General features: G+C 56.4%; 1 protein-coding gene across 1 annotated transcript; it reads right to left on the reverse strand.

Moving 5' to 3' along the window:
• Positions 1-454: 454 nt before the first annotated feature.
• Positions 455-18,377, reverse strand: LMTK3 (lemur tyrosine kinase 3). Its single transcript, XM_037516902.2, is given in 17 exon segments — positions 455-1,010; positions 3,649-3,785; positions 3,901-4,036; positions 4,924-5,330; positions 7,986-9,401; positions 9,404-9,480; positions 9,482-10,504; positions 10,935-11,084; positions 11,230-11,351; positions 11,432-11,516; positions 12,064-12,212; positions 12,538-12,625; positions 15,804-15,922; positions 16,378-16,454; positions 16,935-17,085; positions 17,292-17,425; positions 18,302-18,377. Coding segments are annotated over 17 exon segments (4,479 nt in total). The 3' UTR covers positions 455-878.
• Positions 18,378-25,707: the final 7,330 nt, after the last annotated feature.

Consider the following 25,707-nt stretch of genomic DNA (forward strand, 5'->3'; position numbering starts at 1 on the left):
GGGAACACCCAGCCAGGTGGAGTGGGGAAGTGGGTCAAGATGGAGCAGGAACCGAAGGGACAAAAGCAGGGATATGTAGTAATGGAAGAGACCAGAATATCACGGAGGTGGGCCCTGACTTGGGGAAGCAGGTAAAGGGAGGCAGAGCAGCAGGGGCAGCCCCTGGAGGGATAGGCAGGTTGTCCTGAGGTGTGGAGGATGTGGTCAAGAGCCCCTGTACCCAGGCAGGTCATTTCTGGGTGCTCTATCACGAGACCATAACCTGCCACCTTCCCAATCTCTGCTGACTCCATGTAGCCTCTTGGAACTGTCTCTCAAGGACACAGATGAAGCTGGGTTGGCAGTACCAGACCCAGAGATGGATTACAGAGAAGCCGGCCATTTCTGCCACTTTGAGACTTGCTTTCCATCCATCAGACGGGGTGCTGAGGTTGGCAATTCTTTCTGCAAAGCCTCCCCTCTCTGCCCCCCCCCAAACACACTGAGGCCCCAGGTTCCTCCAAAAAGTTGTTTTTGTCTTTTTTAAATAATGTGAAAATGCCACGCGAAGGTTTGAACTGGAGGCCCCTCCAGGGGCTGGGCTGGGCTAGGGAAGGAAAGGGGAGTCGCGAGATGGGGGGTCCAGGTCCCCGAAGCTTGCAGCCCCTGCCTGGGGCCAGAAGTGGGTGAGGAGGGGCCTCCACTGTGCCGAGGGGCTCCAGGCCCGAAAGTTCAGTTCAGTTCCAGGAAAGGAGGCTCTCCAGGAAAGAGTGAGGGGCTTCCTGCCTCATTTGGCACCAAGGGGATCAGGGGGGTCAGGGGAGCCATCCGGGGGGCTGGGGGATGGGGGGCCAGGGCCTCCCATTTGGCACATGGTGGGGGAGGGGGAGGGCCCAGCCTCAGGGGCCTCCCCGGAGGCGGTGTCGGTGGGGGTGGCAGTGGCTCCGTTGTCCACAGAGGATTCTACTCTCAATCCCTCTTCTGGGGGTGCAGGGGGGTAGCGACTTTGGGGAGTCAGTTCTCCACGGGGCCTGAGGACAGAGGGAGTGGAGAAACGGAATTAAAGAACAAACAGGTGCATGGTTTCTGGCCCAGTCAAAATGAAGCAAAGCCCTCCCTCACAAGGCTCTGTGAGAGCTGTTCCCGCTCTGCTTCAGCCATAGGCGCCAAGCACAGTCCTGCCTCAGGGCCTTTGCACTTGCTGTTCCCACAATCTGGTTCACCCTTTCCTATCCCTTCCCATGTAATTCAGGACCCCACTGCCATATCCGTCCACAGTGGCCTTCCTGGGCCATTTCCCAACCCCCTCCAGACTCTCCTTCCCGGCCCCCCCACCCCCCACCCCCATCATTCCATCTAATTGTACTGTTTTCTTTCTCTGGGTCATTGGGGTAGAGCTTGTCCCCCTAGGACGGGACTGTGTGGGCAATAATGCATCCCCAGCATCTAGCACAGGGCCTGGCACAAAGGGCATTGCCCCCCCTGTGGACACATTTCTGTCACAGAGCTTCCCACCAACTATTCCCATGCCGCCTCCTCTCCCAGTGGAAGGAAAACTGCCACCCTTTTCATGGATCCAGAGAACCCAAATGGGGAAGGGGGGGAAGTTTTCGTTGAGGGACACATTTCATATACCCTCACTCCCTGTTCCCAAGACTGTTTCCCTCTTTCAATGGGAAGCAGGATGCTGGTCTCCTTTTCAAAGAAGGGGCCTCTGGGCACCCAGCGAACATTGGGGCAGAGCCATGTCAAGCATGCACAGGGATCTGAGGAAGGGGTGGCCCTCTCCTGGACCTCCACGCCTAGGTCTTTAGAAACCGACGGATTCACCAGTTTCCCCACATAGCTGCTGTGAGGATATCTGCCTGCTGAGTGAAGGGATTTGGGGTTTTGTGTGATTGGATCCTCCTCTGTCCCCAGTGATTAAAGGTGAAGTCATCTGTACTTGCTGGCCCTGCTGGCCTGGGCCTGACTCATCACTTGGCTGGTGTCCTGTCTTGTGCTCAGCAGGGAGTGGTGGGGGCATCGTGGAGGAAATGGCACTTGGGGTGAAACCTGATGTAGCCCAGCCTCTCAGTCTCCTATTGGCTCACCACTTAACCCCAAGGGGTCTCTCTATAATCAGGACTGACAAGGGACCCCTACAGCCTTCTCACAGCTCCCTAGCACTGCCGGTACAAGTCCTTACCCCTCAGTCCATCCTCAAGCTCTAAGGAGTCTGCCTTGCCTGCTCTTGCTTCACCCCCTGCATCCATTCTACTCTCTACCGAACACCTCCAAAGACCTCCACTTCCCTTCTGTTAGGTGAACCAGCCAAACTCTCTCCTGCCTCAGGCACTTCATGCAAGATGTTCCATCTGCACGTCTGCATGCGGTCCTTCTCCTTCACCTACTTCACCAAGTTAGTGGCAACGAACTCTTCCCAATTCTGGGTAAATGACACTTCTGCTGGGGCAACAAAGCACTTTCCCCTGACGGCTGCTTTCCCAGCAACTCCATTTTGGCAGTTATCCATTTACTACCGGTGGGGTCAGTATGTGGGAATGGGCGGGCAGGCCCAGTCTTGCTCCCCACATGCCCTCATCAAACATAGTAGCAAGTAGTCCTCATAGTAGACCAAGTCCTCACTGTGTGCATGGGCTTAAGTCATTTAATCCCCTCAAAATAATATGAGTTATCCTGTTATCCCCATTCTACAGATGAAGACACTGAGGCTCAGAGGAAAAGGTACGTGCCTGAGGTCACACGGCCGAACGTGGCAGCAACAACACCTGGACTCAGGCACGATGTGGTGAGGGGGGGAAGAAATTGAATACTCCCTGAAAAGGTCCAGTTGCATCCTCTATTTTTCAGCTCAGTCTTCCCCAGCACACCTGCAATCTGCAAGTCTCAGGGCAACCCTTAAACGCAGTAGTGTTCTCTGGAGCAGCAGCAGCAGGGGGCAGCAGTGCACCCGAGGAAGCTTTCTCCAGCCCCAGTCCCACAATGTGAGACCTGGCAGGGGCCTCTCCTTGGAGAGGGAGTGGCCTTAGCTTAGGGATTGAGAGGAAACTAAGGGTGACTTGACCTTCTCCCAGAGTTGTAGTGAGGGTTAGCTACAAAGCTGTGTGTGAAACACCAGGAAGGAAGCTGGCAAATACGACTGGAGAAGGCCTGGACTCAGAGGCCAGGCAGCGGGGGTTGAAATGCTAGCTCCTCCTCCCTCTCTGTGCCTCAGTTTTCTCTTTTGCAAAATGGGGGTGACACTAGAACCCACCCCCATGACATTGTAGTGAGGATTAAATGGATTAAGATGCAGCACGCACACTGTGGGGGTCTGGCTATTGTAAGTAATAGTAATGCTCTTGTTATTGCTACAGGCTCAACTCTGTTCCGGCTCATACTAACCAAATGAGCACGCTGGCAGGACTCGGAGGAGACCCTGCCAGAAGGGGAAACTGAAGCTGTGGGAGGGGTTGTGACTACCTGAGTCTCTCTGATGGACACCCTGGTCTGAGTTCATTGCAAAGCTGGATGGGGTCCCAGTGGTGAGCAGGAAGAGCTGACTGAGAGCGAGGGAGGAGTTGGAGGGAGGGGAATGCCAAGAGGGGGAAAAGAAAGGGATACAGGCAAACGGGGAGCGATGGGCAGAAGTGGTGGGGGCAGAGCTGAAGGTCTGAAGCACCATACCTGCGGGCCGGGCGTCGGGGCCCGGGCGGGGGGCCCCGGGGTCTCCAGAGCAGGCGAGACGGAGAAGCGGGAGAAGCACAGGGGGGGGCCTGGCGGGGGGAGGAGGGGGAAATCCTCCGCCCATTCGAAACTGCCTCCTAGTGGGGGGGGGTGAGGGAAGAGGGGTACAATCAGATTCTCACTTTGGCAGGCGCCCCGCCCCTCCTCGTGCCCCGCCCCCGGAGCCCGCCCCCGCTCCGCCCCGCCGCTCACCAAAGCCGCTGTCGTTGCTGGGAAACCCATCTCCGGTGGTGGCGGGGTGGGGAGGCGTCGGGGGCGCTGGGGGCGTTGACGGGTCCGTGTCCCCCTCGGGAGGACCCTGGACGCTCAGCTCGTTGGTTGGCGTCTCCTGTGAAGGCCAATTAGGGGAGACCAGGGGGGCGAACCGTCATAGCTCGCTAACTGCATTCCCAAGGAGCAACACCAATCTGCTCACATTTCTGGGGCTTCAGGCATCCTAATTTCCAATTGCTCTAGCAGGAGTGGTGGCGGGAGCCCTCATCAAGTGTCTCCCTATAGCCTGTCCCCTCTCCGTGACCTCTGTGACCCCCTACCCACCTCCGAGATCTTGGTCGCAGAGGTCCAGGTTCCGGCCCTAGAACTGTCTGCCCCTATGGTCCTCAAAACCCTTACCCCCATCTTACGCACCTCCCGACCTCTGAAGAAGCCCCCTTCAAGCCCCCAAACCCCACTCCTTTGTTGTAGTGACTCCAGGCCCTGCTCATAACCCAGTTCTTACCCGTCTCGGACCTCACGCCCAGCCGCCACCGGCTCTCCCTTTACTCTTCAACCCATCTCTCTAAACGCCCCCAGTTCATGAGCTCTGCTCATCCCCGAACCCACTCCCGATTATGCTAACACTGCAAACCGCATCTCTGCGCTGTCTGCAGCCTCTCCAAGGCCCCGCCCGAGGTCGCTGAGACCTGCTCCACCAAGCGCGCCCCTGAGCCCGCATCACCGGAGCGCGGGGTGCCAAGTCCCAACCCCAGAGCCACAGTCTCCGTCCCGCACCCCAGACCATGCCCCAGTTCTCTCGGCCCTTTCTCCCTTCTCTCCAGACTCCGCCCCCAAATACCAGGTATTACCACCCACCCCCCTTTTCTTCCAGATCTGCTCAGGAAGACCTCGCCCTCGCCCTCCAACTGCCTCCCCCGTCCCGGGCCCCGCCCCTCGCCCGGCCCCGCCCCTCGCCCGGCCCCGCCCCCACCGGGCCCCGCCCCTCGCCGGGCCCCGCACCTGGTCGAAGAGGTAGACGGTCACGTCCCCGTGGAAGGAGACCATCTTGCGTTTCCTCTCCAGTTCGCTGTCCTCGGACTCGTCGGCCCCGCGCGGAGACTTGAGCAGCCCCCGCAACGGGCGGGCCGCGTCCGCGTCGGCGCTGCTCACCACGACGGGCACCGGGGCTGCCCGCGCCCTCCCGGGGCCCCGCGGCCCCGCCGCGCCCGCCGCCTCCTCGTCCTCCTCCTCGTCCTCGTCCTCGTCCTCCCCGTCCTCCTCCGACGGCCCCAGCGATCCCGCCCTGCCGGCCTCCCCGCCAGCCGCCCCGGCGTCCACGCCCTCCCACGGGGGCCGCCGTGGGCCCGGCCCCGGGAACGGCGTGAGCGTGAGAGGCGGCAGCGCCAGCGAGAGCCGCGACAGCTTGGCTGCGGGGGGAGAGACCCGGTGAGCGCCCGGCCCGGGGAGCTGCAGCCGCCCTTGCGCTTAGCTGTGTGTGCTCAGGTAAGCGCCGGCAGTCTGGACTGCAGTTTCCCGCCCTCTGGACAGAAGCGCTGCACTGGGCCGTCCACAAACAGGGTAAAAAGGGTCTTCCTCTCACTCCGGTGCTGAACCCTCCCCGTGGTCCCCCCACGCCCACAGCACACGACCCCAACTTTCCTGGTGTCCCAGGAGGCCCCAGTGCCCTGACTCTGTGGCTTCTCCAGGCTCCATCCCCATCTCTTTCTGGCCTGACTTCCTCGGGGCAAATGGGCTGCCTCTCCATTCCGCTCACCTCTGAGCCTTTGCCTATGCTGTTCCCTTCTGCCTCGAACTTCCGTTTCTAAATCAAGTCCTATCCAATACTCCAGCCCTGGGCTCTTAAGAACTCTGCCAGGAGGTGAGGTCAGGGCACCAGTTCTGCACCCCAGAGCATCAGAGCACTTTTCCTTCCAAGCAGATGGTAGGGTCACACGCTGCATAACCATGTTTTGATCAACAGAGACCTGCGGTGGTCCCTAGATGACAACCTAGGTGTGTAGGAGGGTGTACCATCTAGGTGTGTGTGATTACACTCTATGACCTTCGCACACTGCTGAAGAACACATTTCTTAGAATGCATCCTTGCAGTTAAGCAACATGTGACAGTATTCAACTATGTTTCTGTGGCGATGGGATTGTTTGCCTTGCCACAGAACGGAGACTGAGTCTGTCTACTTCATGGCTGCATCCCCAAGGCCCAAGCTCCTGGAAGTATTCAGTCAGTATTTGTGGGATTCATCAAGGAATGCTCCCTGCTTGGTAATGTTAACCATGGTACTCTGGCCTCTCTATCACCAGGCAAAACCGGGGTGTTTAGCCTTCTCCAGTCCCCTTTCCATGCCCTAAGACTTCTATCTCAGCCTGCTGGGTGGGAAGGACTTCAGGTCTCTGGAGGAGGAAACCTGGCTTTGAATCCCAAGCCTACCCTGTTCTGTTTCCTTACTGGTAAATGGACAGTGGCCACTCAGTTCTCCTAGGGAGTAAGTGAACTGTATGCCAGACCCTGTGGAGGGTGATGGGAGGATGCCCTAAGTGGTGGGTCAGAGCACAGTCACTCTCATTCACTTTTCTCCAGCTTGTCTGGCCTTTTGTTTTTCCCAGAACGTGCCAAGCTGTACATCTCATTTTTCTCTAGCTAGAACATTCTTTTCTCCCAGGTGGCTCACTTCCTTCACTTCTGTTCAAAAGTCACCTCCTCAATGAAGCCTTTCCTGATTACCCATCTCAGGGAGGGTTGAGGGGTAAGTGTGTAGAGGGAACTACCAGAGGCTATGCTTAAAGGAAGGATAAGGAGACTGCCCTTAGAAATCAGTAAAGTTTCCCTGGGGAAGGGGAATTTGAGTGTGGTCTTGACGAACGAGTAGTTAACTGGGTTTAAAAAGAAAAGGCAGGTTAATACCAGTCTCTTCTCATCCAGCAACACCAACCTCAACTGCCTCAGATCCTCTGAGGCCTGTTAGCTGTTCACCCCCTGACATCTTCATGCTGCCCAGGGTCTTTCCTGACTCAGCTGATTGCAAACTCCCCACAACAACCTCAAACAGGTGATAAGTGTTCTAATACCATGGGCTTTGGGAAAGAAAAGTTCTGTGTCAAGGCCCCCTCCCGATGTTTGCCCCCTGAGCCACAGGCTCTTTGGGTAATAGAGTGGGTAGCCCTTCCCTCAAATGTAGCTATGGGATTGCCAGTGGTACTTTCGTACCAGTATTTAAGGTAGTCAAGCCTCTGGGCAATTCCAGTGGAACAACTGTGCCCACATCAAAACAGCGGCCATCAACCTTTTACCCTCCATTTTTCCTCTCTCCAATCATCCTATCTCTGGGACAAGTTTTCAGAGAAGGCATTTCTATAGCTTTCAGGTCACCATGCAAGGGGGGGGTAGGGGCAGGGCCTGAGGCAGCCCTGGATCCCAGCCTTGGTACACAGGAGGGCTCCCACACTGGCTTGGCACCTTAGCTTGTTGGAAAGTTTAAACCAGTGATCATACACTGGCAGCTTGGCCCACAGATCAGCTTTGCTTGAATTGGCTTCCACCCGGAAAACATATGCAACTCTGCTTTTGAAGAGAAAAGTAGAAGCCAGGGCCACCCTAGGGGGCTGAGAAGCCCATTTAGACAAGGCAATTCCTGTCCAACTCTGTCCCGCCCCAGCCTACTTCATTCATTTCCCTATACCATCAGCCCTTGTGCATCTGAGTGATGACCCTGATCTCAGTAACTGCAGTAATACAAGTACCCACCAACGGCTAACAGCTGACAGACTGAGCTAAAGGCTTCAGAAACCCTAATTCATTCAGCCCTAGTAGGTAGGTGCTATCCTTGTCATCCATTTTTGGCAGATGGGGAAACTGAGGCACAGAGTAGGTAGGTCACTTGTCCCAGGTCACAGAACTTGGGAGGGGCGGAGCCAGGAATGGAGCTCAGGTAGGGAGGCTCCAGAATTGACATTTGTCATCACCCGCCTGACCTGCCTGCTACCCTGATCCTCAACTGCCCTAAACCTCCCGGGAGAGGCCAGACCTCAGCTTCCAACCGTACCCCTGCTCCCCATGGCCTCCTCACCTTTGATCTGCTCGCTGTTCCCCTGAGGGGGTCCCAAGTCCAAGAACAGTCGTGGCATCTCGGGGCCCTTCCTCTCGGGCTTGAGGGGGTCCCCTTCTCCGCTGGGTGCCATGTCTCCGCCGGCCCTGCTGTCTGGGGCCCCGGGCTCTCCCTCGGGGGCCACCTCCGGTCTCTGGGGCACTGGCTCCGGCCTCCTCGGCTGTACTTCCGCCGGCGGTGGTGGCGGCGGCTGCGGCCTCGTGCTGTCTACCCATCCTGCCTTTGCGTCCACGCCGCTTCCGAGGCCGCCGCCGGGGGCCATCCCCTTGCCCACTAGGGCTCGGCCCCCACTCCCGAGGTCCAGCCTCCCAGCCCCGGGGGCTTTCAACGCCCCCCCAGTCTCGGGGGCTCTCCTCTCGGTCCCGGGTTCCAGTACTCCGCTCCTGGGAGCTGGGCAAATGGGGCCAGGGGCTGTCTCCCCGCCGTTCCGGGGCAAGGCCACTGCGCCGGGCCCCGGGGCTCTCTCCAGCAAGGTCTCTGGGGCTGGATCCCCGAGTGTGGGGGCTGGACCCCCATTCTCGGGCGTCTTCTCCAAGGGCCCTGGGGCTCTCCAAGGCCCAGTCTCTGGTGGCCTCTCTGTGTTCCTGGGGAGTCTCGGGCCCCCATTCTCTGATACCATCTTCTCGATCTTTGGGGGTGTCAGTCCCCCATTCGCCAGCACTTTCTCTTCTCTCTCTGGGGACCTCAGTTCCCCATTCTCCAGTACTTTCTCCTCCCTCCTTGGGGGTGTCAGCTCCCCATTCTCCAGCACTTTCTCTTCTCTCTCTGGGGATCCCAGGCCCCCATTCTCTGCCATCTTCTCCTCGATGCCCAGGGCTCTCTGTCCCCCGTTCTCCAGCACTGTCACCCCGTTCACAGGGAGGCTCAGGTCCTCGTTCAGAGTTGGGACTTTCTTCCCGCTGCCCAGGACTATGGGGTCCCGGCTCAGACCTGGGGCTTTCTCTCTGTTCCCGGAGCCTCTCCCCGCCTTCCTGGGCCCCGTCTCGCGGGGGTTTGCCCCCTTGTCCCCCAGGAGGTTCCGTGTCACATCCTCCCGCAGGGATATCAGCAGCTGCTCGGTGCTCACTTGAACTACGAAGGTCGGCTTCTCCCGGGCCCCCAGGAGTGGGAGGGGACCCGGGTCTGGGGGTGGCCGGGGCGCTCCTGGGTCGGGGGGCTCGGGGGGAGCCCGCGGTCGAGGGACCCCTTCCTCCTCGGCTGCCCCCCCGCCTGGGAAGACTCCCTCGGGGGAAAAAGGGGTCTCGGTCTCGTAGCCGCTGTCCCCCGGCTTGGGGCCTGGAGACCACAGGCCTGAGCCGGGACTGGCCACAGCCGAGGGGGGGTCGGGTGACACGGCTGGGTCCACGGGGGCCCGGGGAGGTGGCGGCGGGGGGGGGGAGCTGGAGGTGGCCCCCGCCCGGGGTACTGGGGCGCCGCCGCCCCCATGAGGGGGTCCAGAAACTCGGGGGGGCCGGGGCGGGGGGGCCAGGGGCAGGTCGGCCAGGGAGCCCCGCTCTGCCCTCAGGGATGAGTCGTCCTCTGGAGGATGGGGACAGCCAAGAGCAGGGTGGCCACCCCAGCCAGCGACGGCATCCCCCCGCTCCAGGGGCAGACAGGAGCAGGCCCCCTCGCGACTGCACAGGGGACAGGGGAGGGGGCCCCGGCGGCTGGGGCCACCCCCAAGGCTGCTGCTGTCTTCCCCGGGAGAGCTGCCTTCCTCTTCCTCCTCCTCTTCTTCTGCCCATGGGGCGGTCCCTCTTTCCCCCAGCACCTCGGCCGGGTCTCCCGCCAGAGTCTCCCCGGCACCCCGGCCCTCGGGGTCCCAGCCACTCAGGAGGAAGCTGCCTGAAGCCGAGGCCTGGGCCGGGAAGGGCCGGGGTGCTGGGAAGAGGGGGGAGGCCCAGGTCTCGGACACCAGCTGGGGGACCTCGGAGGGGGCCTGGGGCGGCTGGGGAGCAGGCACACCTGGGTCCAGGGGGTCCCAGTCACTGGGGAAGAGGGGCTCGGGTGGGGAGCCATGCTCCTCCAGGCGGATGTAGTACTCGCTGCTGACAGAGGGGCTGCGGGCGCTGATGACCGGCAGCACGCTGGGTGTGGACAGCGCCTCATAGAAAGGGTTGGAAGGGTTAGTGTGGGGGGCCGGGGGCGCCGATGCTGGCTGCCAGGGGGGTGCCCCTCCACCCCGGCCGGCCCCCCGCCGCGCCTTCTCCCACAGGCACTCAAGGTTGAGGCCGCGGCTGCTCTCAGTGACTGTGAGCACGTCGTCGGGGTCGGCCCCAGGGAAGCCATCCAGAAGGGGGAAGGGAGAGGATAGGGTGCCGGGACGGGGCGCGCTGTGCTGCGGGGGCCAGGGCCAGGGGAAGGGACCATCCCTGGGTGGGGGTGGGGGTGGGGGGGGTCTAGGGGGCCGCTCAGAGAGCAAGTAAGTGAGCTGCAGTTGGAGATCAGAGGCCGACGGGCGCTGGGCAGGTGGCCGCCAGCAGGACTGCAGAATGTCATACCTGGGGGAGAGGGAGGAGTCAAGCATGAGGGAGGTAGAGTGGGGTGGGCCACTGGGTCAGAGCAGAGACCCAGAGAGGGTGGGGCAGAGATCCAGACAGAGGAGGGAGACAGAGCTAGAGGGAGCCAGGCTGACATGAGGAGATGATGGTGAAGAGGGTGTGCCTGTTCTGAGTTCTGGAATTCGAGACAAGCAAGCAATGGTCTTTTAGGGTTCAAAAAAAGAGGGTTCAGACACCAGTTCTGCCCCTCCATGCCTCAGTTTCGCCCTGCAAGTGGTACATGCTGGCAGAAGCAGTTAGGAGGTCTCCTTGGTTCTAGAGGTGCCATGGAGCAGTGAGTTATCACTGATTTTTGAAAGGAGGTGGGGGTTTTGGGACCTTCCTGGGAGAGGGGTGGGAGGTCAGGTATCGGGGTCAGACCCCCCCTCACCAGTAGTCTGCATAGGGCAGCTTGAGCCTGGGCCGCGCCAGCTTGACGTGCTGCTGGCGGACAACGAAGGCGAGGACCTCCTCATCTGACAGGTGGCGGTAGGGTTGTGCCCCAAACTCAAACAGCTCCCACAGGGTCACCCCCAGGGACCTGGGGGTCGCAAAGAGGGAATGAGAGGTCAGCGCCCCATCCTAGCCCTCTTGGGGGCCTCCCCACCCACCCACGGGGTCTCAGTAGAACCAGGTGACATCCCGTGACCTCCCACCCTCTGGGCCCCCACGGCCAGGCCCCTCACCAGATGTTGCTCTCCCGACTCTGGTCCACCACCATGAAGGTCCCATGCAGCTCTCCAAGGAGCTCGGGCGCTGCCCAGCGCAGGGGGATCCACAGGCGCTCCGGGGTCAGGTAGTAGTCCTCCTGTGAGGCAGACAGACAGGATCAAGCATCCCCCCTGGCACTACCTACCCCATCCCTGTCCCCAAGGAGGGTAGCCCCACCTTGTAGTTGCTATGAGCGAGCCCATAGTCTCCAATACGCACGGTGAGGTCGGAGGTCAGCAGGCAGTTACGCAGTGCCAGGTCGCTGGGGTGTGCCAGGGTGAGGTGAGACAGGGGCTTTGCAGGCCCAGACTCCACCCGCTTTGCTCTGATTTCTCCTCCTGTCCCCTGATTCCATGGCCTTCTCTGGAAACCTCCTCTTCTGGCCCCTCCCCTTGTAACCCCTTCCCCCTCCCACTGCTCCCCGACCCCTCCCCTCCTGACTCCTCCCTTTCTAATTCTGCCCCCCCCCCACCACTCCTGGCCCCTCCCCCTTTAACAACTCCTCCTCCTCTGGTCCCTCCCTCCCCAGGCCTCTCCCTCTCACCGCCTCCTCTTCTTCCGGACCCTCCCCTTCTTAGTTACCACAACCCATCTCCTGACTCCCCCCACGAGCCCCCACTCCTCTTTCTCCCTGACTCTCATTTTCCCCTTTCGGATCTGCCACTCATACCTCCGCTCCGCCTTTCTTAACTGCCCCGCAGCCTTCCTCCCATCCCCTGAGGCGCGCCTGCTTCCCTAAGTGGTTCTCCGGGTCCTCCCACCTCCCCCATCCCCCCGTGGCTCCTCCCCTGTGGTTCCCTGGGCGCCACCTGTGCACGTAGTTGTGGGAGTGGAGGTGCGCCAGCCCGCGGGCGATCTCCAGGCCCATCCTCTGCAGTGTCCGCAGGTCTCGAGGGGGCAGCTCTGGAGACAGGCCCTCCGGAGGTCGCTGGGCCCGCAAGTAACGCTTCAGGTCCCCCTGTGAGGAAGGACAGGGAAAGGTCAGCACCACCACTTCTCTCCCAGGTCCTCACACATGCAGTCACTCTGAGCGGAGGGCGGGGCAGGCCCTGCACTTGGTGGCAACTCCTCCGAGCCTCAGTTTCCCCTGCTACACACCCTAGTTCAGTGCACTCAATGGGGGCCAGGGCCCATCCATAGTAAGCACTTGAGAAATGGTGGCACCTGTCACCCGGGTCTCTAGGGTGATGACAAAGTAATTGCCAAAGAGTCTTAAGACCCTACCTTGCCTGACACCTACCCCATCCAGGCCCCCACTCTGCCCTCCCCCTGCAAAGCCTCACCAGTTGACAGAACTCCATAATCAGCAGGAAGGGCAGGGTCTCCACACAGACGCCCAGGCACTGGAGGACGTTGGGATGCTGCAGGCTCCTGGTAGGGAGGACAGGGTCAGGAAACAGACCCTCCCATCCCGCCCCAGCCCTGTCCACCCCTACTTCCCAGGGAAACAAACTATTCTTTGGTATCAGTTTCCTCACCTCAGGGTTTCTCCCACCACATACACACTCCTTCCCCACATCCCCATCTCGGTCCCCCAGTTTCCAGGCCAGACCTCTCTGGGTACTTCTCTGCCCCTCCTTCCTCCTCACCCGCCTGCCAGCCTTCCTCCCCGCCCCTGCCCACAGCCCAGATGCAAGCCTCCTCCTCACCTCCTGGACCCTATTCTCAGCCTTCCGGGCCTTCCTGCCTCCAGTCTCTCCCTTTCAGTCTGTCCCTGATCTGCTGCTTGCCTGCTCACAGCCTGGCTTGCTACTCAATCCTCCCGCCCCTCTGGCTGGCCCCGCCACCTTCCACAACATCGCTTCGCACTGGTGTACATCTCCACAAACACAGGAGCCCGAGTGCGTGCCAGCCCTTCGCACTCACTGCTCTCTCTGTGGACAACACCCCCGCCCCTTATTACAGTCCTTCTTATCCCTCAAGCCTCAGCTTTCACATTATCCCCTCAAGAACCTTCATCCACCACCCCTGTCAACAACGGGGGTGCCCTTCCGTATCCTCAGATTGTGGGTAAGAGTCCAGCTAGGGGGATTGAACTGACTCCACCTTTCCCCAATGCGTAACTCCAGAGAAGCAGTCCTCTCTCTGCCTTGGTTTTCCTGCACGATAAGATGTGACAGAAACAGTAATGCCCTCGTGAGGTGGGGGAGAGGGATTTCATGACATCAGAGAGGAGCTAGCAATTGGAGCACAGTCAGAGCTACTACTATTGCTTTGATTTTGCCATTTTAACATTCTGTTGGATGTTAATACCGCCCGCATTTAAACTGCACTTTCCTACCTCACAACCTTTGCACCTGCTGTTCCCTCTCCCTGGAACACACTTCCCACAATGCTTCCCATCAGTCAGCTCCCCCCCGCCATGCCTTCCAAAGCCCCCCTGTTTCTGTCACATACTGCCTGATTCCCTCATGGCTCGTCATTCTCTGGTAGTTTCTTTTTCTTGCTTCATTTATTTAACTCATCCCTAGGTGATGAGTTTGGCTAGGACAAGGCTCTGGGGCTTTTGTTCATGCCTATATCCCCCTACTATATGCCCCTACTATAGCCAGTAGGTGTCCAACAGAGAGGAAAGATTTTACCCTGAACCAAGGGTAGCCACATCCTAGTTTCTTTTCTTTGTAGACTTGTTTATCTTTGAAAGTTTTATTTCTAGATGATTTTCCTAGATACTCCTGGGCCAAAGAGTGAGCCAATGTAAACTTTAATATGCCCGTGGGTCTGGGAGCAGATGAAAGCACCCAGACTTGCAGCCCAGAGCCTGGCTTGGGAAGGTGAGTATTAAGTTATTTCCCTTTGGCAAGAGGCAGGGGTTTGGGGGAGCTGTGGGTGCCAGTGCCCAGACTCCAGTTCTAACCACAGCTCTGCCCCTTGCTCTGGGTGGCCTTTTCCACCTGAAACTGCCTCCTGCTCCCGCTGGGCAGAAGAATCATTAGACAAAGCAGTGACAGAGCACCCAGGGGGCCGGGTACTGGGGCTTGAAAATGGCTGGGACTCCCAAAGTGGGGGACCGAGGGTGGCAGATGTGGAAGGAAGCTTGGCTTCACTGCACACCTACTCAGCCGAGCCAAGGTGGAACTTTTGTTTTCAAATCCTTCCAACGACCCTGCTAGGCAGGAGGATGGTTCCTATTTTGATCCAGAGGATATGGAGGCTCAGAGAGGTAAAGTGACCTCCCCAGGGTCACACAGCTGATGGCAGCTGCCCAGCTGGGATCTGATCTCAGGCCTTTGGCTCTCAGGGCTGATGGCACTAGTACTCAGGTTATAAGGAGGACCCCTCTCCCACAGGATTTTCTAGAAGTTCTATGAAGGGGGGAGCATTCTAGATATAAGCTGGCTAACAGGGGAGCCACCAGCCTGAGGTGGCAGTTGAGCATTTGAAATGTGTTGAGTGTGGCTGAGGAAATGAATTTTTAATTTGATTTCATTGTATTTAACATAAATTTAAATAGCCGTGTGTGGCTAGTAGTTGCCAGCACGGATCTAGGGAGAGACAGGCACATGAACAGACAAACTAGGTTACATGTCAGGAAGAAAAGTCACGAGTTGATGTGCTGGAGCATCCCAGCAGCACCCCTCCTTAGATGGGATGTGTGTGTAAGGGAGGGGAGACCTGGGCTCAGCTCTGAACTGAACAACCGAAGGGTCAGGGTGAGCCAGGGGCAACAGTCTCCGCTGAGGAGCAGCAAGCACAAACACCCTGACTCAGAAAAGAGGTTGATGGGTCAGTGAGGGGGGCCAGTGAAGGTGGTTGGGTTGCAGGGACAGAGGCAGGCAGGGAACAGTATCAGGCCTAGTAAGGCCTGTGGGCTGTAGAGAGGAGTAGGGCTTTGTCATGCAGGCAACAGTGAGCCGCGGGAGGTTTTAGGGTAAGGGCATGGCAAAGTCCAATGTCTGTGTCTCTAGAGGTAAACACTCCTATGACTGTCTACTAAGAGGTCTCTGCACACCCTTCTGTGACAGAGCACTCGCTACCTCACAAGGCATTTGTCTAGCAAATGTTCATCTAGTCTCGGAAGCCCTTAGAGAAGACAGAGACTGAGCAGAGGAGAGACAGTGTCCTCCTTTCCCAGACCTCCCAGTGGGGGCAGGGGTGAAGGGACAGAGCTCCTCAGTGGCTTTTTTGGGTGCCAGTGTGGGGCCCTGGTCTGTCATTCTATTTCCTAACTTCCTCACCCATAAGTAGGGCCTGAAGAGGGAAGCATGACAATTCATGAGGATGCTGGGGCTACCTGCCCTTGATTTCTTGATGAAGATAGATCCTGAGATTCAAATTGAAGAACTGCAGGCCTCCAGCTCAGTTTCTGTGCTTCTCTCCCCTATTGCCTCTCCCTTCCAACCCCTGGCTTTGTCTGAAGAAGAAACCTGAGGCTCAGACGGAAATTCTCTCCACTGGTTGGCACAGCCTGGGAGAAGCAGATTCAGGATTCAAGCCCTGGTTCGACCGCATCCTGTAGTCCTTTCACTCCCAAAGGTTACCTTCATGGAACACACATCTGGATATGTGGACCCCTGGAGCCCACATTCACCCAGAAGTCCCCCGATACCTGTACGGCTGTGCTTCCGCAATGAACTTGCGCTGCTCCAGGGGCCCTGCACTGGCCCGGAGCTCCTTCACCACCACCTGGGCCGGGGTGTAATCGGAGAAAATCTCTCCCAGAATCACCTGGTCAAGGGGGACCGGGAAGTCAGCCTGTGCAGTCATCCCTGTCCCCTGGGTCCACCTCCACCCCACTACACGGACCCCAGCTTTCTCCTCCTTTCCAGCCTCTCCCTTCATATCCCACCACCCTCACCCCCCACCAAGTACAGGGTGAGAGACTCACAGGCCCAGAGTCCGATGGACGTAGGGATGGATGGAAAGATGGACAGACGGACGCGTGGAGAGTCGGGTGGCCAGGCGGAGTGGTCAATGGAGTGAGGAGGGAGGCGCTGACCGACAAATGGGGGGGGATGGCAAGGGTGGGAGCAGGTGAGAGATGGACAGAGGTAAGGGCGATGGGTTGGCTGAATGGGGCAGGGGAGGAGGTGGGCATCAGATGAGCAGTAGATGGACACAGAACAGAAGCCCAGGTCCAGATCCTATGGGTCCCCCCTGCCTCCTACCCCGGCCCCACTCACCTTCCCAAACCAGCCGCTCCCAATCTCTTGTAGGTAGCTGAGGTGCTGGCGGCTCAGACCCAGTGGGGTAGTCATGTCTGGGGCGGGGGGTGGAAAGAAAGGGGGTGGGTGCAAAGAGGGAGGGCCCTGGGCCTTTTTCTCTTCCCAAATACCACCGACACCCCCCAACTCAGTGGGGATTGGGCTAAGAGCATACGCCAATCTCTTTCCATTGGCTGCCCACAAGATCCCACCAACCAACACATCCTTCCCTTTGGTGTCCCAGGATCCTCTGACATAGCGTCAGCCTGCCATTGGATGTCTCTGAGATACAGATCTAGACTGATCTCACCAATAATGACCACACAAGAAACCCCAAATCTGGTTTTACTTTAGGCAGTAGCTTCCACTAAAGACTCTACCCTCCGTAGGCTGCTTGCAAGACGGCGGGCTTCCAGCCTCTGCCTTTCCCCTTGGCTGCCCAGAGACTTAACTTCTTGGCCACTGAGGGGAGATGCTCAAGGCCTTTCGCTCTGTCCCCTGGGACCAGGAGATGACAGTCAGGGTATGGGCGGTACCTGAGTGTGAAGGCTGTGGGGCAGGCATGGGCAGGGAGACCTCGGCCAGTGGGAGAATGTAGACATCAGGCAGCGACTGAGAGGAGGAGGTCTCCTCTGCTGGGGGGGTGTATTCCCCGGAGCAATCCTCCCCTTCAGGGTTCTCAAACTCCTGGGGTCCAGAGCGGTAAGAGATAGAACACATGGTAAAGATATACCATCCTTCTTGTATGTCTCCCCATCTTCCTCAGATCTGTCCCCCACTCCCAGCCTAGCTTCCATTCTAAACCTCCAGATTCCTTCCCCACCAACCACCTGGGCTAGAGGAGGTCTTGCTGGAATCTTCCTCCCCACCTTGAATCTCCACATGCTTCTCACCTTGAAACCCACATCGCCCCGCTTGCAGCACAGACAGGTGAGGAGGAGGAAGATGAAGGCCAGCAGGCCGGAGCAGGAAATGAGAACCACAGCATAGGGAGGAGCCAGAGGGGCCCGACCCAGGGCGAATCCATCTGTGGGTACAGGACTGGGCTGGGGTCCCGGCTTCAAGCCCCTGGCTTCCGGACTCCATGCCCCTCCCAGCCTGCCCAGACAAGGACTACAAGTTCCATGACGCTCCGCAACCTGGAGCCCCTTGGCCGGAGAGTCGGTTGGCCCAAGGCATTGTGGGAGTTGTAGTTTGAGGCCTTCTCAGGTGGTTGGGTTGGGGGTGGGGTCCCTCCTCTCCCCCCAAGCTGGGACCCTCCTCCCCATCACCTCACCCCCGGCTTGGATGAATTCCATTGAGGACCGAGGGAAAGAGGAGTGATAGTGCAGCCTGAAGCTCTCAGAATTTAAAATGCGCTCCCACGAACAGCCTCATTGCCCCCTATTTGGAGAAGAGGATGAACCCCCAACTGCAGGCTGGGAAAGGATTCTTGCCCCGTGCAGGAACCCTCTAGTTAGGGGGGTTGAGACCTGTCTCTCAGGGACGCTCGGGGCATACTGATGTCCTCTATCCCTATCCTAAGCTCCTGAGAAGGGAACTCCGCAAGCCCCAAGTCTCCCCAAAGCTCAACCCAGCCTCCGGTGCTGTGTCCCCCTTAGAAATAGTATTCCGCCCCCAGTTCTCCCAGAGGCCCTGGCCTTCGCCGGCTACCTGCACACACACGCGCGTGTGCACACACACATGTTGCCTGGCCGGACCCCCTCCCCACCCAGCCCCCAGCCTCCCTCCCACAGGCCCTGTGACAGAGGAACGGCCCCCGCCGCTCCCCAGGCCCCGGCGCCGCTGCGGGGAAACGCGCACCCAGGTGCCAGGGCCCGGGCCCCGCACGCCGACCCCCGGGCAGGCCAGACTGGGGGCGGGGGGCCCCTGGACAGCCGGATGGAGGGCCAGGCCGACTCACCGGGGTGGGCCGGGGACGCCAGGCAGCCGGAGGCGGAGACGGCCGCGAGGAGGATGAAGGCGCCGGGGGCAGGCATCTTGTCGAGGATGGGAGGTGGAGGTGGTGGCGGCTGGGGAGGAGGGGGGGGCGGGCCCTCAGCCCCCAGCCATGGGGACCCGCGCGACCCTGGCCTCCCCCCGGCCCAGGAGAGGGGCAGGAGACGCAGGACAGGGGGAGGGAGGGGTGCTTACTGGCTCAGGTAGCCCCCTCCCCCTCTTTGAAGGGACGGACAGATGAAGGGATGGAGAGGCGGACAGAGGAGAGGAGCTGGGGAGCCGGGGTTGCTGGGGTGGGGGGGAGAGGGTAGGATGGGGGGGAGAATGAGGGCCCCGCCCCCGAGGGCAGCGGGGATTGGGGGAGCAGAAAGCCTGTCAGAAGAAGGGTGGGAGGAGGGAGGATGGAGGGAGGATGGAGCGTTGTCATGGTAACTGGCTCCCCAGTAGCATTGGCTGCCAGGAGGGAGGGGCGGGGGAGGGACAGACGGACCGGGAGACCCTTAAGGAGGGGAGCACAGGGCCCACAGTGCCTGGCCCCAGCACTGCTGTGACATGCCACCAGTATGGACACGTGTGCTACACGCCAAGATGCAGATGTCAGGCAGGCACACGCAGCCCACACATGGCTGACACGTCGCAGGGACCCTCACAGACAAGCACATCACATACAAAGGTGGACAGCCATCGGCAGACGGGGACACGTACACGTCACACACAAAGACGCAGGGATGATGGGCTGCACTGGGAAGGCACAGGCAGCCCCTGGCACAGATGCACCAGCCACGCACGAAGGGCCATCATCACAAAGACCTACACATGCCACTGACATGTACGCCACAGAGATCCATGCAGATACCACAGTGACATGCTGAGGTGCACAGACATTCCACAGGCAAATGGGCAACAAAGACCACCCATAAACACTAGCATCACATCATCAGATACACACCACCTCACAAACACATCACTTGCACACAAACACACATGACATACACTAGTACAGACCTATCACATGCATGAATATATGGAGACACTTGCACAGGACATACACAATTACACACCAAACACACAAAACACATATATAAATACGGGTCCATAAAAGATACACATATCATTTACCCAGGCTCATTTTACTCACGTGGACACACATAGACATGCCACATACACAGGTTCACATGGATAGGCACAACTCACACATGGATGCAGGTGCACAACACATTCAACAAATCACATGCATAGAAAGCTACACAAATCACATACAAAAACACAAATATATCACATAACCATATAGACACCATTACATACAAATATACACAATCACAGAGAAACATGGAGGCACGCACAACACACAAAGCTACCCACAGCACATAACTAAACACACAGGGACTCATCACCCACAAGCACATTTCATACAAGGGGACAAAGACACCTTACCCCACCATAGTCAGACATCACCACGAGCACACACAGCACATACCAGGATGCAAAGGTGCCCTATACAAACATAAACGTAGACACATGCCTCACGAATACACACATATCCTAGGAGGTTATGCAAACATTAACCAGCATAGGCACTTGCTTCATACAAGATACTTGATGATAGTTTATTTGATTCATTTATTCTTTTAAGCATTTACTCTGCACTAAGGCATTGTTCTGAAAGCTTTACACATATCATCTGTTAATCTTCACAACAGCCCACTGAGACATGTACTTTTATCATCCCCATAGTACAGATGAGGAAACTGAGGCACAGCGAGGTGCAGTCACCTGCCCCAAGGCACACAGCCTGAATTGGCAGAGTGGGGACTGGAACTCGGTCCGTCAGGGACACAGACAAAACAGACAAGGACGCACACATCACGTGCCCGGCCGCCGCCGTCTAGGGGTAACACCCCACCCCACAACACCCCGAGCTGCAGACACACCGGAAGCACCGACTCCCACCCTGCGAGCGGACGTCTCCGTGGTCCCCAAGCACCTGCGACGCGTCCCTCCCGGGTGAGGCTGGGCGGGAGCAGCGCATCCCAGACGCAGCCTCACAGCACCGGGCGGAGGCGACCCAAACACCCCCGCCCCAGCACAGCCGGCCCCGCCCCGAGCCCGGCAGGGGTCCAACACCCCCTAAGGGTCCAAAACGCGCAGCCGTGGCCTCGTGGCGCAATAGGCGCAGACGGCTCACAACCCCGCAGCTTAGGAGCCCCAGGGGAGGGGAGAAGGGCGCTGTCTCTTGGGGTCTCATTTGGAGAAACTGAGGCACGTTCGTCGCGGAAAAGAGGAGGTAGGGGGTTGCATGGGTCTTGGACTGATAATTACACATGTATACGGAACGGAATTGGAGGAGGGGGCGTGAGAAGAGATGCAATTACCAGCCTGAAGGGCAAAGAACCGGGCAGAAGCAGAGGCACATGGGAGGTGTAGTCCCAGCCCTGAGGCTTGCGGGAAATGTAGTTCTGGTTTATCCAGCGGGGAGGCTCGGGTTAAGGATCTCCCGGAGAGGAAGTGCTTGAGGGTAGCCAGGGCCTGGAGGCTTGCTACCTGGGTCTTTGGAAAGCCCTCTGGAGTCCTGGGGAGCGGCAGAGGGTGGTTGCTGTTCTAACTCTGTCCCCGGCTCGCTGTGTGTTCCCTTATTCATTCAACAAACATTGTTAAATGCCACCTGTGTGTTTAACCAGGCTTTATGCCCGACCTGGGGGTGAAGCAGGGAACATGTCAAACCTGCTCCCTGCCCTTTGGGAGGGGGCTGTCCCAGGGGATGAATGGTTTTTTCAAGCCATTGAACAGTGAGCCCTTACAGGCCTGTGACATCAAGCTGTGGGTCTTGACCAGAAGTTTTTTTTTTGTTTTTGTTTAAGTGAGATGGAATTAACCAGGACATAACATTCATGATTGATGCAGGAGGGTCACCATTAGGAAGTTTTGTTTCTAACAGGTCCTTCATCTGAAATCCTGGAGGCTACATGTGTTTTGGATTTGGAAATTTTCAGATTCTCAAAGGCCATAGAAAGATACACTGTATATTTTTATAACTATAAATTATTTTTTACATTTAATTTTTTATTTAAAAATTTTTAATTGGGCCTCCCCTGGTGGCGCGGCGGTTGAGCGCCGGGTTGCGAGGCTGCCCGCAGCCTCTGCAGCGCCGGTTCGATCCCAGGCCACCGGCGAGGGTCTCCCCACCCCCCCAAAAAAAATAATTAATTAATTAAAGATTTAAATTTTATGATTAACTATTTTTACATTAAATGTGACATATTGTGACATAATTACATGTATAATTATAAATTCTTAAAAATTTTTAATTGAAGCAATGTATTATAACATATACATTACAGGAGTAAATCACTGCATAAGCTGACTATATTCAACAGCCGCTGTGTGGTCTGGGGCCACCTGGCTGGCACTTTAATATTTCTGTGGTGAAACCTATGACTAGCTGTATCCCCTCCATTTTGTAACAGAAAGCCCCCTAAACTACAACCTAGGAAGAAAGGGCATTAAACTCTAACCCACCTTGTGTTCCTCTCTTCCCCTCACCTCCTCTTTGTGATTAATCTTTAACTTGCAAAGAATGAATTTTCTTTAACTGAATTCCCAGAAATTTGGAAAGTTGATTGCTACACACCTAACAAAATTTCTCTGTTTTCCTTCGAGGCTGATAGTAACATCAAAACAAACATGTACACGTGGTTACCAGATGATGGCCTTGTTTGCCAGATGATGGCTTGGAAGAGACAGTTCCTTCTAGAAAGTCAAATACCCTGATTCACAGAAGCCTAGATTGCCCAGCAGGTCCCCAGGACCTGACAATTCAAAGACCCCCATTTCTTTCACATCCTGCACTCCCCACATACACTTTCCTCCTTCCTCTTATACAATCCCAGCACTCCTGCCATTTGGGGAGTCTGTTTCTAGGGTACCAACTCTGCTGGCTCCCTTGATGGCTACCTGGAATAAACTTCTCTGTGAAAAGACTTGCTTGAGGTTCAGAGTTTAGCTTTCTAGGCAGCAAGTGAAAGGACCGATTTGGTATCTTACATGGCCAGTTCCACTAAGGAGGATAAATACTTTTAAGGAAGTATGTCTGTTTAGGTCTAGTTCAACTTCCAAACTTACTGTGAAACTTTCATTTTCTAAAGTTTCAAGATGTAGTCAGGGGACCTGAAAAGTCAACATTATTTTCATACTAACACTGAAAGGTTACCTGCCTTTTTCACTCTTAACACTGTATCCTGGAGGGGACCTCCCTGGTGGCACGGGGGTTAGAGTCAGCGCTGGTAAGCTATCACCAGCCACTGCAGCATGAGTTCGATCCCCAGCCAGGGAGATAACCCACATGGTGCAGGAGATCTCTCTTATCTGGCCCCCTGTTCCCCTCTGTGGATCCACCTGTTCTGCTCCCCACTCTGTCTCTGGTGAATCCTCACACCCACCCCACCTCCCCACCTCTGCCTCCCCACCTCCCCTGCACCTCTGACCTATACCCCAGTTCTTGTAGGTATACATAAACTTAAAAAAAAAAAAAAAAGAATGTATCCTGCAGTTTTCCAGAAGCTACAGAGTCTGCAATGTGTGTAGTAAATAGAGAAGCAGCTACAAGTGTCTGGTCACTTCTTGCTGAGTCAGACATTAAAGAGATTTGCAAAAATGGTAAAAACAATGTCGCTCTTCTCACTACATTTTTTGGCTCGAACAGATTTTTGTTAAAAATGGGTTTATATGTTAATGTGCAGTGGGCTGATTTTTAAATGTACTAAGAAATATTTTTAAAAGTTATCAACATTAATTTCTTTCTTTTTTATTTAAAAAAGATTTATTTATTTATGCATTCAAGAACTGGGGTACAGGCCAGAGGTATGGGAGGTGAGAGGATTCACCAGAGACAGAGTGGGGATCAGAATAGGCAGAGTGACTGAAATACACTGCTGAGGGGAGCAGGGGGCGAGTCAGGAGAGGTCTGCTGCACCATGTGGGTAACTCTCTTGGCGGGCCTCGCTTAACCCCCTGCGCCACCAGGGAGGCCCCAACATTAATTTGTAATATGGTAGGTAGCCATTAGACATAACCCACAGAAATAATTACTCTTGCAGTCCTTAGTATTTTATAAGAATGTAAATACTTGAGAACTGCTACTCATGTACGTCCATGTGTGTCTGCACACACACACACACACACACACACACACACACACGGTCCAATGAGAGGTGGTGATGCCTCCGTGAAGGCTGAGAGGAGCAAATTGACTCAGGGAGCTGTTACATGTCCGCGAAGATGTGGAGAAATCGGAGCCCTCATACACTGCCATAGGAACTCTGCAGCCACTTTAGGAAACCAACAGTTGCTCCAACTGTGCCCAGCAATTCCACTCCCTTGTGTTTCCCAGGAGAGCTGAAAACGTGGGGTCCAAGGACACACTTGGGCAAGAGTGTTCACAACAGTGTTCTTCACAATCACCCCAATGTGGGAGCAACCCAGATGTCCATCCACTGATGATCCATCCACTGGATGGCAATGTCAGAAACAGACAAATCAGACACAAAGTAGATTCATGGATCTGCTGGATCCTGCAGCCAAGCTGGGTAGTGGGAGCTAAGGCATGTCTTACTGGGTTGATGAAAATGTTTTAAAATTGGACCTCCCTGGTGGTGCAAGGGGTTAAGCAACGCACTATGAAGCAATCTGCTGCCTCTGCAGCATGAGATCGATCCCTGGCTGGCCAGGGTGCAACCCACATGGCGAAGCAGACCTCTCCTGTCTCGCCCTCTGCTCCCCTCAGCCCTTAGCAGTGTATTTCGTCATTCTGCCTGTTCTGTTGCCCATTCTGTCTCTGGTGAGTCCTCTTGCCCCCACCCCCATCCCCGCATCTCTGGCCTGTATCCCAGCTCTTGTATGCATAAATAAATAAATCTTTAAAAAAAATTGATTGTGGTGACAGTTACATAATTTGGTAAATATACTAGAACATCATTTCAATGGGCAAACTGTAGGCAGTGTGAAATCTACCTCAGTATGCTGTTGAAACATTACTTCAGGCCATGTTCTGGTAGAAGACCACCAATCTCGATGATAGTTTAGGACCGGGGCTGAAGTAGATGGAGAGACTTGGGCTAACACATTTGCAAAGTACATCTAATATTTCCAGGTTAGTAGGAAGTGCTGGGAAAATGTCAATTATTATTACTATTATTTACTTGCTGCCAGATTAAAACCATGGTGCTTCCTGCAGCCCCTTACATGTCACCCACTTAACACAAGCTACTAGCAGATGCACTCCAACCAACCCCCTGGGGGAGGAGGAAGAACAGAGTGTGTATGGATATAGGATGATATTCCACACTGAGCTGGGCTCACTTGAAGAGAAGCTTCCAGAGAGGGTGACATTTGGATTTGATTGTGATGGGAGCTGAGGTTGGGGTGGGACATAGAGAAGGGAGGGCATTCCAGGTCAGGGGGAGAATGGAGTGTACAGAGGCCCAGAGGCATGAAACAACTGAGGCCATTTAGGAAACTTCCACCTACCCCACCCACTGCCTTCCCAGCTCAGTGGCACAGGGCCCAAAACCTCCCTGTCATGGCTGACTCCTATCTTTTTCTCACACCCCCACATCTGATTTGTCAGATGGTTTTTCTTCCCAGAACCTGACCACCTCTTGCTACCTCTGCTCCTAATATTGTTGTTTGCTTGGACCATTTCAGCAGCCTCTTGGATGGTCTCCTGACTTTGGCCCTGTCAATCCACATCTCACTGTCTATTGCCAGAATAACCTGATTTATATATGTTAGCTCACACACCTCCTCTGCTCCCAACCCTCCCATTGTTCCCATCTCACTCAAAGTAAAAGCCGAATCACTTCTCATGCCCTACAAGACCCCTAATGGTCTGCTTCTCATTATTTTTCTGGCCCCATTTTCAGCCCTCACCCCTTCCTTCACTCATGTAGCTTCTCCCAGTTCCTTGAACACACTGTATAAGCAGGAAAATGGCCCGGGGCTTTTGCAGTGATTGCTTTCTCTTGGGAAAACCCTTCTCCCAGTTTTCCACTTGACTGACTGACATCCTGGCTTCTTCAGTTAGGTTTCATTCATGCGTGGCCTCCCTGGGCCACCAGAGCTGCAATTCCAACCCTTGCTTTCTCCAGGTGCTGGAGGAATGACCTCCAAGTCAATCCAGTGGGGTCACAGTGACTGCCGCCCCTCGCCACAGCTGGTGTGTTCTAGAGCTTCTGGATCTTCAGATAAAGGATGGCTATGATGAACAACCTCTGAGGCAGTGCATGATGTTCCAAGTTGGAAGGTGGGACTTTCCAGATTCCAACCCACCTGACTGAATGGGAGTTGTTGAGAGTGAGGGGAGGAGCGGAGGGGCCG

This window comes from Talpa occidentalis, unplaced genomic scaffold (genome assembly GCF_014898055.3).
Source record: "Talpa occidentalis isolate TD23 unplaced genomic scaffold, MPIMG_talOcc4v2.1 talOcc4.17, whole genome shotgun sequence".
In the NCBI taxonomy this organism is placed as follows: domain Eukaryota; kingdom Metazoa; phylum Chordata; class Mammalia; order Eulipotyphla; family Talpidae; genus Talpa; species Talpa occidentalis.